Source organism: Falco biarmicus, chromosome 8 (assembly GCF_023638135.1).
Source record: "Falco biarmicus isolate bFalBia1 chromosome 8, bFalBia1.pri, whole genome shotgun sequence".
Taxonomy (NCBI): domain Eukaryota; kingdom Metazoa; phylum Chordata; class Aves; order Falconiformes; family Falconidae; genus Falco; species Falco biarmicus.
The window spans coordinates 48826212-48840758 of record NC_079295.1 but is presented as its reverse complement, the minus strand read 5'-3'; the positions used below and the strand labels follow the sequence as shown (position 1 = coordinate 48840758).

General features: G+C 38.4%; 1 protein-coding gene across 3 annotated transcripts in view; it reads left to right on the top strand.

Moving 5' to 3' along the window:
• Positions 1-3400: 3400 nt before the first annotated feature.
• Positions 3401-14547, top strand: part of DOCK2 (dedicator of cytokinesis 2) — a 197751-nt gene continuing 186604 nt past the window's right edge. For 2 of the 3 annotated variants that reach the window (XM_056348606.1, XM_056348605.1), the window contains exons 1-2: positions 3403-3641; positions 13852-13935. In XM_056348606.1, coding sequence (XP_056204581.1) covers positions 3599-3641; positions 13852-13935 — 127 coding nt within the window. In that variant the 5' untranslated portion in view covers positions 3403-3598. Of the gene's footprint in view, positions 3642-13851; positions 13936-14547 lie in introns of all 3 variants that reach the window. The other variant, XM_056348607.1, reaches the window with a different exon arrangement.

Genomic DNA, 14547 nt, shown 5'->3' with positions numbered 1-14547 from the left:
TTGAGTCTCTTATTAATGAGGTCTCTATAAACTGAGGATATCTTATGTCTTGTTAACTTTTATTAAGATATTCCATGATATTACAGGAACTGATGTATATCCATTGAATAGTTCTTATTTTTCTTGACTTTGAAATAATACTACATTGAAGAAATCATGCTTTTCATGCTATAAAATGTTGAAGGAAACCTTTTTTTTTTTTATGCAGATGGTCAAAGTTAACTGTGCTTGCTGTCACTGTACAGTGAGATGCAAATAGCGTAAAACAACTAAAGTACCTTGTTTAATTAGAGGAAAACCTTCAGTAACTTGACATTGGATGCATGTACTTTAAATGGGAGTACCAAACTATAGATTGTCTACTAAGACAGTAATACATTGAGCTACTTGGCGTATCATATTTCTGGGGTTTTTTTTTCTCTAAAAAATTGAATCAACTTGTTAATGCTACAAATAAAACCAGCGATATAATTTCAAATAAAAATGATTAGGAGTATCTACTTGCCCCCCAAAACTACAGTTTTACCTGTGCTGGTGTAGTTTACTTTGCATAGGTAGCCTTTATCATCTTAAATAATACACACGTGCTTACAAATCTTTTGCAGGATTACAGCTATTAGGTGCGGGAAGATGCCTGGAATTAAGGCTTTTGTTGTGCTATAACATAGTTAAGGTATTGTACTCAAAGCGTATGAAAATACTCTCCATATTTTTTTTCTACTTTTCCCTATCAATTGCTTTCCTGCAACTGTGGTCACAGATCTTGGTAGATAATAGAATGTAGAGCCAGTTCTACGCAACCGCTGTATTCTGTGTAATTTTTTATGTACAAGGGAAACGGGCATAGCTAAAAATCGGTAATTAGGTAGTCAGCATTTTACAAGAAACTCTTTTCTGGAATTGATAGCGATATTGAAGCAACAATTTTCTCCCTTCTTCTGCCTGGCCCCCCAAAAAGGTAAGTTACACCTGTAAATGCCTGAGGCAGCAAGATTTTTCTTTTGGGGAAGTGGGGAATTTTCTACTTGCCTGTAAAATTTGTGCCTTGAAAAAGACTTAAAAAAGACTGGAAGGTACATGAGTGTGATGAATCATTACCTGTCTGCTCTTTCCTGTGGAATTGTAATGTGGAATGGAGGTTATACAAATAAACCTACGAATACCTGGAATGAAAACCTCCACTGACAAAGGTAACTATTATCTGCCTTAATTCTTTAGACCTGCGTTGGGCTTTGTCCTCTGCTGTAGGAACATGGGGTTGTAGGGTTACCATGCATGCTTTACTCTGTGAATGCATTTTCCTCCTAAAGCTGAAAAAAGTTTTTGTTGCTCAGTCTATTTGTTAGAAGGTTTAGCTAAGACTTAATTCAGACACGGGTGAGGAGATCGTCTTGGTGAGCTTACAGGAAAGCGGCCGTAGGTGCTCGTAGCTGATGAGTTGTAAAAGCAACATCATGAAAGAACGAGAGGGGGAAACAACAGCAGATGTGTGCGATGCTGAGCGGGGTGTGGGGGAAGGGGCTGGCAGGTGGGAAGCAGCGGTGGCCTCAGAAGCTTTGGTTCTCAAGTCACAGCGTTGGTGGGGAGTTGGGACGGTGGGAAGGGAGGCGTGAGCTCTGAGGTGGGGACAGGGCTCTAATCTTCTTGTGTACGGTGGCATTTAGATGTCTGTGCTCTGCACAATCAGCTCTTAGATGGAAAAGATTCGGGGCATCAATTGCAAATTGGATCCAGTTTGGAGGTGAAATTTCCATGTATCATTTATTTAGATAATTTCTTCTCAAAATATACAGTTGTATTAAATTTATTAGACCCATATGATGAAGGATGTTTTTAAGTGAGTGCTAGGAAAGAACAGTTTTTCTCTGGAGTTTTGTATTACAGAGAGTCATAACGAGGAAGAGCAATATAGAACAAGAAAACAAATGGAAGTCATCACCTTTAGGTCCAACAGTGTGTAGGGAGGGGTGATGCGCTGCAGTAGGGGTTTGGAGGGGTAAGGAATTGGTTGTTGCTGGTTAGGAAGTTCTTAGTCAAAATATATAGGAAACTAAAAGGTGAAACTGTTCAGCCTCAAAATCTTTTTTTGATACCTAAACAATATAAAGTGGCTGCTCCATGGAAAAGAAAGGTTTAGGATTTTCAGATGAAGCTGGTTGTAGATGGAGATACTCTGAGATGCTCGGAATCTAGCTCACTTTAAGGAACAACATGAATTGCAGTGTTATTTTAGGGGGGAAACAACTATCTAAAAAAATAACTACCTAAATCTTTTTGCTAAACTAGACATGGTCAAGATTAGGGCAATTCAAGCAAATTGGTGGTAAATTTTAAGGTACTATTCCTCCAGAAATTACCAGAATTCCATGTGCAACAAGACAGACTGGCATTCTCTGCTTCTCATGACTGCTGGTAAGAATCAAGAACTGACATGTCATGTGTTACCAAAAATATCCTGAGGGCTGTAGCACAGCACTGTTAAGTAGTTCTGGTAAACAATGATTGCCAAGTTGACATGTAATATCCAGAGGACAGGATTATCTCATGAATTTATTGTACTGAGCAGGAGGTAAAGAAACAGTAAATTTGGTAAAAGCATTTTCTCTTATTTTTTGGTGTTTGGGGTGGGGTGGTGGGTTTCTCACGCGCCCCCCCCCCCCCCCCCCCCCCCCCAACTCCAAAACTCCAAACTATAAGTAAAGAACCTGAATGAAGGTGACATACTTGTCTTCAATTTGGTATGTTGTCCTTAATCCAAATTTCAAACAACTTGGCTTGATCTTTGCACATCCAAAATGTCATTATTTAAGTTAGCTCACGCAGCAGCCTGTGTGAAAATAGAAGGCTGTAAACATATAATAAATTGCTTTTTGAAGTTATGCCTTTTACAACAAGTCTTGAAGCAAATGCTGCTTTGTTTAGAGAATAAAGAGAAACTACTTTTTCCTCTAAAGGTAAAATTACAGAAATAGAGGAATGTGTGCAATTTGAATGTGGCTTTATCTTCACCTCTTCTTTTTCTCATGAAAAAGTAGCTTGCTAGAAAAACAAATCCCCATGCCAGGACAGGTTAGAAGAAAGTAGGTTCTAAGATGTAGTGTCTCATAGAGTCAAATCTTTAAAATCTGGGTTTTGGTGTCCTTTAAGAAGTAAGGCCCCCTTTGTGTTTTGACCTGAACTAACCAATGTTTAGAGCTTGTTACTCTAGCTGGACTTTAAACACAACAGCCTTCCAGCTTAGATGTTAAGTTTAGGGATGGTGGTGCGGCGGAGGACTTGGGTGGTGTTGCTCATTTTTGCTTGCTTGTGTGTTACAGCCAGTATCATGCAACAGAAACACCCAGCTTGGGATTCCCCTCCCCCATGAGGCTGGGGCAGAATATCTTGAGTTGAGAAAAGAGGAAGGAAGCTCCGAACAGCAGCAAATCTCGCAGAACCCTCACAGCTGCCTCTGCCCGCCTGCTGGTCCTCAGTGAGGGCAGCTGGCAAACGGATTTTGCTTCCAGTGTTTTTATTTGTTACCCATCTGGAAGTCTACATCCTATCGATCTTGGTGTCCTTGGTGGTGGGCATCCTTTGGAGCCTCACGGATTCATGTATGATGGCAAGATGGCAGAAGACAGACAAGAAGATTGGCGTGGGTATGTAACTTGGTAAACTGCCGTTTGACTTTTGTCTTCATAACTTATGAACAGGATGTGGGCAGGTGTTTTCTCTAGTGTGATGAGCTAACACCCTCCACTTTACCATCTTGGCTTAATTGAAACGATCAATTTTGTACAAGGTTTTAATCTGTCAAACAGAATGACAAGTACATGAGTGTCGGTTCTTTTACTCTCACAGTAATGTGGCTTTTCCCATGTTGATATTTCAGAAACAGGCTGAGTAAGTAGCGTGTTGTATAATACACAGCAGCTAGAAGTTATGGGGAAGAAATGGAGGGGAAGGGGAATCCTACAGTTGCTTCTGAGAGGCTGTCAGTTGAGGTTAGCATTACAGAAAAGCTTGTATATGAGTTGGTAAGTAATGCTTTGTGGAAGGAAAGTTATCTTCCAGCATTGATTTTTCTTAATGATCGATGTTAACTTGCATAAAGGACTGAATTGCTGTTTACAAAAAAACCAACCAAACCACCAACACCCCCCCCCCCCCCCCCCCCCCCCCCCCCCCCCCGGCCTTAAAATTAGGAATCAAAGCTAAAGCACTTGAAAGAAATGTTCTGCTGAAGTTAACTGCAGGTTCTCAGTACAGAAGACAGTTAATCTTGTGCTAAAGTTTTATATTATCTACTAGCATGTAGTTATTAGTCTGGAATCCCCCAATTCTTCTAAAAGACATTTTTTATTTTAAAAAGGCCATAGTATTTTGTGATATGCATTAAAACCAAAAAACCTACCCAACTGACTTGATCAAATGAAATAAATCATCAAGGAATTGATAAGAGGAGAAGAATGTCTTCCTGTCCAACTTTCACGTGCAGCAGTGGCAGAATTTTGAAGTGGAAGTAGCCTACTCTGGTGGCAGTTTATATTACAAAATAAATGGCGTAAATATTTTCCGTTTCATTTTTACGAATAGTACAGAGTACTTAATTTTTGCACTTATTTTTGTGAAACCTATTCATTCAGGAGAAGATGACAGGATTCGTTGGATGTGGTCTTTGTATACTTATATTAGTGATGGATAAAATCTCATGGATAAAAGTGCTAGATACTAATCGGTTATTCACAGGAACAATATAAAACAAGCTTCACTTCTAGCAGCTTTTACAAGGAACATTTTGCGTCAGGGTGATTTCACGTGAGTACAAAAAAGGCTTGGTCATCTTGCGCCATGATTTTTAACATTATGGGAGCCAAATAACCTGACTTGTTGATAAATGTGATACAGGCTAGTGATTTTCTTGCATGTACCTCTGCAGTGGACCAGCCCACCGAGTTTGACCAGTGCATGTCCTCTGAAAAGGCCCTTGGTTGTGATCTCTCTCACCTGCTCAGCAGTTGGTCTGACGTGCTTTGTTTACAGGGAAGTTTTGACTCTAACTTCATAGCTGATATGGTCACTGGCTATACAAGAATTACAATCCAGTGGGGTGTTTTCATGAATACTGCAGTTGATTTCGATTGAACAGTTCGCTGCACTATTTGACTTAAAATACAACATTCAGAACATGCAGGTTTGTATAGCAGTAGTCTTTTCTACCTCTGATCTAAGAACGTTTATTTCAAATTAGTAAACTTTTAACTGAATCACTTATTGTGAACACTTTCAGTGGCTAAAAATAAATCAAGTATTAGAAAATAACATTTAATGGCTATATGTTGTTACTGTTAAGTTTAAACTGCGATAGAGACAAAATCAGGAGCTCTTAGAAACTCAGGAGGACTAGGTTTTATTTGATTTGGTAGCAGACCAGTGCTGTGGCTCTTCAAATATTGTCAGCTCTAACAACTATGGCACTCATTTTGGAGTGTGGCTTGTAGGGTGGTACCAGTGCAATAACTACTATGTGCAGGTACCACTTTCTGAAATGTGGTCTGCTACAAATATTGCTTCTCCTCTCACCCATCTCTCTGATAAGACTTGTCTCCTTCACTCTGGTTATTTGAGTTTACAGCAGAGACCAGAATCATAAGAAGTCTGATTGTTACAACTGCTCGTGTGCTACAGACACATTTGGGTTACTCATGTTACCCACTTCACTGAATACTCTAGAAATCTGTTGTATCGTGTGGATGAGGAGTCCTGAGACTTGGGAAGCTTCCTGGTGCCAACACAGTGACCTGTAACTTGTGGACTAGGGGTTAGAACTAACTGAAAGACTAAGCTGCTGTCACATAAGCATTTAGGGCACAAAGGATAGTTTTGTATCAGGAAGAGTGAAGACAAAGGTAAAATAAAATGTCAGGTTGGTTGGTTGGTTTTTTCCATTTGCAAGTTTTTAAAATTAATTTCCTGCTGCAAATTAAGAAGTCGGTTAGCACTTGACTATCTGTTGAGATAAACTTAAAGCAGCAAACAGCCACTGTTTGACTAAAATAAATTGGCAGAGTGTGAATAATGAAAAGAGACTATCGAGTGCACCAAGTAGGATATGATGCAATTGATTATCTGTATCTTTAAAGAACTTTGCTAGTGTTCAAAAGCAGACCGCAAATTTATCAAAGCTTTGATACATTTCCTATAAACAGGTAGAAGTGATATATCCAGTTTGTGAAGCAGCAGATGGACTTCTGCTTTACACTCTGACAAGTCTCAAAGATGATGCCTTTTCCTTTGTATGCATAAAAGAAGTGAAGTAAACCTGGTTAGCCACGAAGTAAGTTGCTCCAGAGCAAAGACTGTACATCCTTGCCTGTGCAGGACGAATAACGGGCCAGATAAGATTAAGCCTACTTTTGACAGAAATAATCCCTAAAGTTTTTATGGCTGTGAGGCTTAGGGTAAATATATTGAGTTTGTAAAATTTTTAGCTGGCAGGCATCAGATCTCAAGGAATCCATGACATGAGGCATTTCAAAGCTGGAAGATAACAGTAGGTCTTCAATATTGTTACCTTTACTTTGACTATACATTCCCTCTACTGGAGTTACCGTAGCCATAACAGATTGTTTTTGTTGCTCTACAAATTTTTTTAGTTGTGTCCTCCATGCCTATTGAATTTCTCCTTAAAGAAGGGTAGGTATGACTGTGCTTTCCAATGGGAAGTCTAAAACAGAAAATCATTTAATATCTAGAGTAGGTCACAGGGGAGAACAGGCACTGCAGCCCTGGTGGTATTTCCTTTAACCTGTGCTTGCTCCCCTGCATTCTAGGCCACAAGCCTATGTGTCAGTTTGACGTAAAAAGAATCTGTGCAAGCCGTGTCAGTGTGTGTGTGGTAATACTACTACCACTTGCTGTTTCTCCCCTCACCCTCAGTAAGTCCATTTCCTGGGTTAAAAAAGGTTTTTCCTGTTAACTATAGTATTATAAGTATTTTTATACTTGTATGTAAAAAAATCACAATTGTAATGCTGCGGTCTAGTCTGTCACAAAGCAGAACAGGGAAAATTAGAACAATAATCAGATGGACTTTCCAACAGTAACAGAATGCTAGTTATGTAAGTACTCCTACATGTAACCTTTTCTTGTGGGTTGTGTTCAGTAGGGAGCGTTCCATTTCTGCTTCTGCACAATTGCTTTAAGTTAATAAATAACTACAAATTCAATAAGCTCTAGCTTATACCCAGGAGTTCCTTTTCATAGCCAAGCTGTTGGCTCACAGTCTGGTTTATTTTCCTTTATCTTGGAAACTAAATGCATTAGTTTCATCATATAATTTGGTGAGAATAGTGGGAGAATCTTTCAATCAGAATAATTTACAAAAACAAAACCCTCAAACACACATGTACACATATGAGCACCAGTTGTCCTGACCTGTCCCCTGCCCCCCCCCCCAAACCCCCAAACCAACCTAATAAAAAAACCCCGCCAAACAACAACAAAAAAAGCAACACCCAACCCACAACTCAACCCAAAACTAAATCAATCAGGGAAATAGTCACACCGAGGATTTAATTTTGGAAGGGTGTTCAAAGAGGCTTTTGGAAATTAAGTAAGTTTATGCTCTTAGAACTTGTAGGGAAAGTAGTGCAATTGCTAAATTTTAACTGTAGGAAACTCATGGGGTAATAAGGCTTTGGAATATGGGGTATTGACAACTATAGTCAGAAATGAAATGTTTTTTAATTATTGTAAGGATGGCTCTTGTGTCTAGGAAAATAAATATAGGCAAACTGAGGCTCCTGAGACAAAGTGTGAAAGTTGACAAGCTTTTGGAATAGTTGAGACAGCTTTTTGACCATATAGAGCTATTTTGTTTTCTGTGTTTTCAGAAATCTGTGGTTTTAAGTCTCTGATGAACGAATCTCATGTTGAATTTCTGTCTTCTATTAGAAATGTGCCTGATGCCTTCAGTTTCCACTGATGAGCAGAGTTTTAGCTTGAGAGTGCTGGGCCCAGCCTGCTTCGTTGAGCAGTAGTATGCTGAGTAGATTTGGAAAACCACACAATCCCTTGGTTATTGTAGAATGCAGGCTATGTGCCCACATTAGTATTTTACTTAATTAAGCAGGATACTCCAAGATAGCTGAAATTGAGCTTTGCACTTGGAAACCATAATCCTGATTTTACACATGAAGCTTGTTTTTAGTCTTGAAGTTTTCCCAGCATAAATGTATGCTGCTTTTATGGATGGTATAAGAAAGAAAAGTCGTGGCAGGCTTGTGGTTTGGGATGACAGTTTCCTAATAATGTGCAAGATGAAGTGTTTGGAAACTTGTTCAGTTTGGAAAAGTGTTCAGACCTTGAGGAAACTCACCTTGAGGAAAAAGTTACAAGCTGAAAAAATACTGTGCTGGCATGCAAAGTTCAAGTGTCAGACTTACTCCTGTACTTCTGAATCTGAAAATGGGTAGTTGTTGATTTGAAGTGTAAGCTGGGGGAGGAAAAGGAGTGAGTAACTTCTTTGAAACTGTAGAAAAGAATATGTTCAGCTTGAGTGTGAAGGGCTGTGACTGGCTTGTCTGATTTCATCTGCTGAGGACCTCAGAAAATTATTTTACATCTTTGTGAAATCTAAATAGATTGAGCTGTAAGGGAGGCAGAGCTGTGTTAAGAGTAGGTTGCAACCCCTGAACCCAACAAACTGTTCTAGCTGCTTGGGAAACAACAAAAGGTAAACTGCAGGAAGATGAAGGCAAAGCTGGGAAAGGAATCTCTTTATCCATGATCTTCATGAAAAGGAAAAAGCCCACGTAAATACTCTGTTCTTTATAAATACTTTTGAGAAAAATGACCTTGCTACTATTTTCTATTGAAAAGGTAAAGAGTCAGAAACAACATCTTCATAGAACTAGTTGGGTATGTTAGAACTTCCTGGTTCTTATAATCCATATGGGCTTTTTTGTGTTTAAGAAGGAAAATAAGTAGCTCAAGTCAGCTAAAAGCTCTATCTGGCCCCAAGGTTAAGCATGTGAAGAAATCTTTATTCAATTGTTACCTGAAAGAATGGCTTGCTATCTGAGAGCTGAAGAGCTACCCTTTGCTGAGCATGGTTTGCAATAAATTAAATTGGCCTCTAAGCCACGCTGAGCTTTGGTACATCTCTGACCTGTGAAATATTCATTAGAACTGCTGCCATGTCATGTTTGTTATAAGCACACTTGCTCTATGAGATTTTTGGGGAGTTCATTACTCAGAACACTAGAACGCAAATTTTATAGGTTTCTTTCCAGAAGTCAAGAAGTCCTGTTACGACTTCATAATACTTTCACATGAGTCTGTGTGCTTGCTAAGTAATTTAACCTTTTTTTCATGAGAGGAAAATGGTAACTGAACACAAAAAGTTGATCTGTAAGGAAAGAAAGTACTACTTTTACATTAATATTCATGAAAGTAGAGCTGTAATAATTAAAAAATAAAATGGAACAGGATTCTTGCTGAGGCTATTAATTAGAAATTGTTTGAATATGCAAAACACTTCAAGAGTTAGTACATAAAAATCATTCCAAATAGTCCTGCTATTATGGTAAAGTCACATTAAGAGCAGCAAAGATAGACCTTGGAAATTTTTTTTTCAAATTTAGTTTAAATGGGAGTGTGGAAAATAGCCAAGGAAACCAACTTGAAAGTTAGCTTATTACTAAAAATGTGCCTTAATATGAAACGATGTAATGCTTGCATTTATTAGAAAGAACGGGGCAGAGGCTTCACATGCAAGAAAACAGGCAGAAAAGACAAGTAGGAAGATTAGGGTAAAAAATGGTTTCAGTATTGCAGGTCTGTGGGATTCTCCTTGCTCGCCGATCCCATCTTTTGTTAGCTTACAGCCTGAGCATGTGAATAGCAACAGTCTGATGTTGTTAAAGTGCATGAATACTGAGGACATCTAGCTTTCCAAGGAAAGGATTCTGTTAACCTGGATTACTGTGAGTTTTCTAGAGTGTTTTGTGTGTGAATGTTCCCAAACAAGGTACAAAGTGTGGTATTTTAAAATATTTTTTCTGTGTGTCATCTTCTAAATTGAGGACATACAATTTAAATTATGAAGTGTTAACTGTCTCAATCTGTGGTTGTTTGAATTTATATTTTAATAGGAATTCTACTCTGAACAAAGTTTGACTATTCATTTACCTTGTATCTTGGAATGTCAAGAGAAATGTCCTCTCCCGACATTACTCAACTTTGGAAAACAAGTTTAATGAAACAGGCTTCATAGCCATGCCTATATTCAACAGCATGCACACGTATATATCTACTGGGGGAATGTGCATATCGCACCGACAGCTCTGGCTTTAACAGATAGGTAGGAATTAAATGGAGTCATAGCCGTTCCCTTCAGCCTTCATGCTCACTTTTTGCTACTCTGATCGATGCTGGTAGATGTCTTCACTGCTGCTCTGGGTGCCTGAATGTGAGTGTGGTAGTAGTCAGACATGGAAGCTTCTTAGAGTAGTTGTCTTTACAGGGTGTATTTTTTTTGCTGAACAAGAAAGGGTTCTTTGGGCATAGCTTTGTGGGAATGATGGGAATCGCTTCCATCTTCCTGAGGTACAATTCAAAGCCCACTTTTGCTTGGGCAGAGTTCAGTTTGGAAATTTTTTTTTATGTTAGCAGTTTGACCTGGTACATTTTAGGCTTGCTTTCTGAAGCAGTATTTCTGTTGCAGTGTACTGGCTTTCAGCTTGTCTCCCAGAGGAGCTAAACCAAACTCCTGGAATCTAAGGGCATTTTGCATTGCTGTTTTTGTTTGTTTTCTGTGTCCCCTCTGTGTGTGTGGTTGTGTCCTGCTATAAAATTATGACTGAGGTTATGGTGATCTCTAGAAAGATAAGTCTTATTCTTTGCTTATCCAGGGGGAAATTTGCTAACTGTATTCTTAATGAACTGTAAAGTCCGTATTTAGGAACACTGCCTTAAGGCTCGAGTTCCTGCGCATTCTCTGTGCTGTTCTGGGAGAATATGACAGCATCTGTGTACAGACACACCACTGACGGGAACACCTTAGCTTGATGCTGGTTGCTGTGGAGGGGCATATGCTGTCCCAGTCTCTCCCACTAATCTTATTGCCATGATGTCAGTTGCTCCTGAGGTCAGTAATTGCTACGGGGTTTAGAGTGAATGCCGGAGTCTTTAAGCAGGCCACCTTCTGTGCCCTGAGGATACTGTCTCATTTTGTATTTATACCTGTGACAGTGAATGCCAGGGAGTAGTGTGGTAGAAAGTTATTCAGACTGATTTGAAGGGGCTATTATTTCTAATGGCTGGAGAGTTTATTTAAAAAAAAAACACAAAACCCAACCCCCCTTATTTTAAGTATCTTTCAAAAAAACCCAAACCTTTAAATAAGCACAGCTTATATAGTATTTTTGAAGAGCAAAATAAATGAAATATGTGTTTGTACGCACAAAACTGCACACACACAACACCAAAGATATCAACAGAGGGTGGAGGGAAAGGGAACCCTCTTCTAGGCTGGTGAACTCTGAGGTTATGCTCTCAATATAAGACGGTCAGAGTTTGTAAGGGAAACTATATCGGTCACAGTTGACTGAAGACATAATTTGGTATAATAGTCAAATTTTTATTCAAAAATGAGCAGATGTGATAGTTAAGCTGTCTGGTGCTGTAGATAATACATCTGGATGTAGCTGATGGTAGGTTGTTTGACCATAGAGGTTTTTGCAATGGTATATGGGAGAAAATTTCTTATCACAAAATATCTGGGTAGGTCTATAGCTTAAAACTTTGTAAAGGAATTTGTTAAACTCATCCTACCAAACAATCAGAATTCTACAGCAAAATCTTTTCATGACGTTTCCACTTACTCATTTAGAAAAGTCTTAGCTGATACAGCCACTTCCTTTGTCAGTTTGTTACTGCACTTTTCAATATATGAATTATTCTTGAATTAAGTTTCTGAGAGAGCAAAAGCAAGCTGCAAGGTGAATATATGACTCAGTAATTTGCATCTGTATTTTGAGACAAATACAACTTTAAGTAGAGCAGTTTATAGTCAACAGTAATCTTAATCTGTACATTTCAGGTAAAGAGTAAGAGCACACACAGAGTCTACTGGAAATACCTCTTTAAAGGTTGTGATAACTTAGGAGGGCTGTTTGCTATCTTCCTTTTCTTGAAATCTGTTTCAAGACTAATGAGAGGAAGCCAATCAGAACATAAGTACACATGTACTACACACACCTACTACTTAAATTGAATTTTGTGTTGAGCTAGGGCAGTTCTCTGAGGATCGGCGTGGCAGTGTTTTCAAGATTCTTTTGAAAAAAATGGCTGAATCTGGACAGCAGAGCCTTACTTGAAAGTTTTTAGTGTTTGTTTTTTTCCTCTTTTATTTTTTTTTCCCTCCCATTTTATGTTTAATGGTTCAAGCCCTGCTCTAACTAATCAGGAGGAGGAACTGGTGGAGAAGGCTTCTTCACATCAAGAAAAATAAGAACTTATTTTTGTCCTATAAGCCTCTTAATTAAATCTGAAATTCCTTCCAATTTTTTTCCAGTAATATAATTAATGTAATGATGGCAAAAGAAAGAAGAAACACAATGCATGGAATGCCTGAAAAAGTGAAGAGGATGAATCTGTTTAGCTCTACACTCCTACCTTAGGCATTGTCATGAAAGGCAATTTAATTTGAGACTTTAAACATAATTTTAACTGTTTAAGTAAAATATGTCATTAGTGTACATTTTGGCCTAGCAGAGATTAATATCCTGCTTTAGAAGCCTGGAGGAGGGAGCAAAAGTAATGCAGGAATATACTGAAGACAGGCTCAGCTTTCTAGATTGGTTTTCCCCTAGTCCATAATACTACAAGTTTTGATGCTTTGTATATGTGGATGGGTTGGGACGCTGCCATGAGAAAAAAGAGAAAACTCTGCCAGCTGATATCTTTACTGCACAACAGAGGTCATGTTTAATAGCTGGTGTACTGTTCCTGCTTCTACAATGTAATTGTGTGTTCAGCCTTACATATTTTAATTGGTTTCCCTGTGTGATACTAGCTTTTATAACCACTTCAACTGTAATGCTATTGTAAAAGTCTATAACTAAGCCTATGAAGAAACAAAATATACAGAACCAAATGCTTACCGTAGCAGCCCACATCCTGCAGCCCTAGAATGTAAGAACTCGTTAAGAACCCTAATTTCTTCAATGCTGTTTGGAACTTAGCTGTTTCCTAACCACATGTAGATATACTTCTGATTAGAACACTTCTAAAATCTTGCTGTTCCTGTGTTCTTTTCAGAATGATGAAGTACAGAAAATGATGAAACTTTCTACTGTTTCCATGTGATACAGAGTTTCACGTTAAGGTGAAACTTCTAAACCCAGGAAAGAATTCAGTTAAGTTCAGTTTTCATATGTGTCTCTGCGCCCCTTCTCACAAGTGTAGCCATAAATTTCTGTAAACAGGCCACTTAAATTCTTAGACCAGTATACTAACAATTCTGAAGCACAATGAATGTGTATATATTGAAGACCTGCATCTAAATAGTTGCTTTTAAATCCTGTGCAGAGCAGTTATGATGAATAGCTTGTTTTCATGTGTATGCTGGTTTTTTTTCAGTTTGTTTTCAGCATTGGCCATTTTCAACACCTTTGTATTATCACCAGAAAAGCAATTAATTAATGGTAATAGATGAAGCTTCTTGATGGAATTATGTTTCTATTTGTTTATTCTAGTGTATTTATCATAGTATCAGGATCTTAATAACCATGCCTGGTTTTCAGTTTAACTGCGGTATATGGCTGTATTGAAAAACAGTATTTTCAACCTTTAATTTTTCAGCTATGTACAATTTCAAAGGCACAGGAGCATCCCAACTGCCTCTACAGATTGGTGATGTGGTCCATATCTTGGAGTCCTGTGAAGGTAAGTCAGTTGTATTGGTTTCTCTGTGTGAATAACTTAATCCTTCTACTTCCCAGCAATTCCCTGTGTTACATTAATGTCCAGAATTCTTATTTGTATTAGTGGTGGCGCTCTATTTTGCGGAAGAACCTATTCATTTTGGGAGAGGAAAAATGAGAAATTTTATGGTTCATGTGGTTTTTTGGGAAGCCATTATCAAATAAGGAAGTCATTGAGGTGAACGTTGAGTTTGTGAAGTTCATGCCAGCTTGTAATATACCTGGTGGGACTTGCATTAGATTTGATTGAGGTTTTAATGGAGTCCATTTTTGCTTCTAAACTAAATATTTCTTGCTAGAAAATATTCAGCACCCTAGTCATCGAATAATATAATATGGAAATCTAGTATGTTTAAGTAGTCTGTAGGTCAGCATAACAGAAACATTTTTGAAAACCATCTGACTTGCTGAACATCCTAAGCAGCAACCGTCCGAGGCAAGTCACGTACAATAGACAGTCAATATGCTGATCCAAACTGGCCATAGTTGGTATGTGGAGGTATCTGACCAACTGACATAACTGTAAAATAAATACAAGCAGCATGCATTTGTGAAGCTGAATTCATAGTCGAAA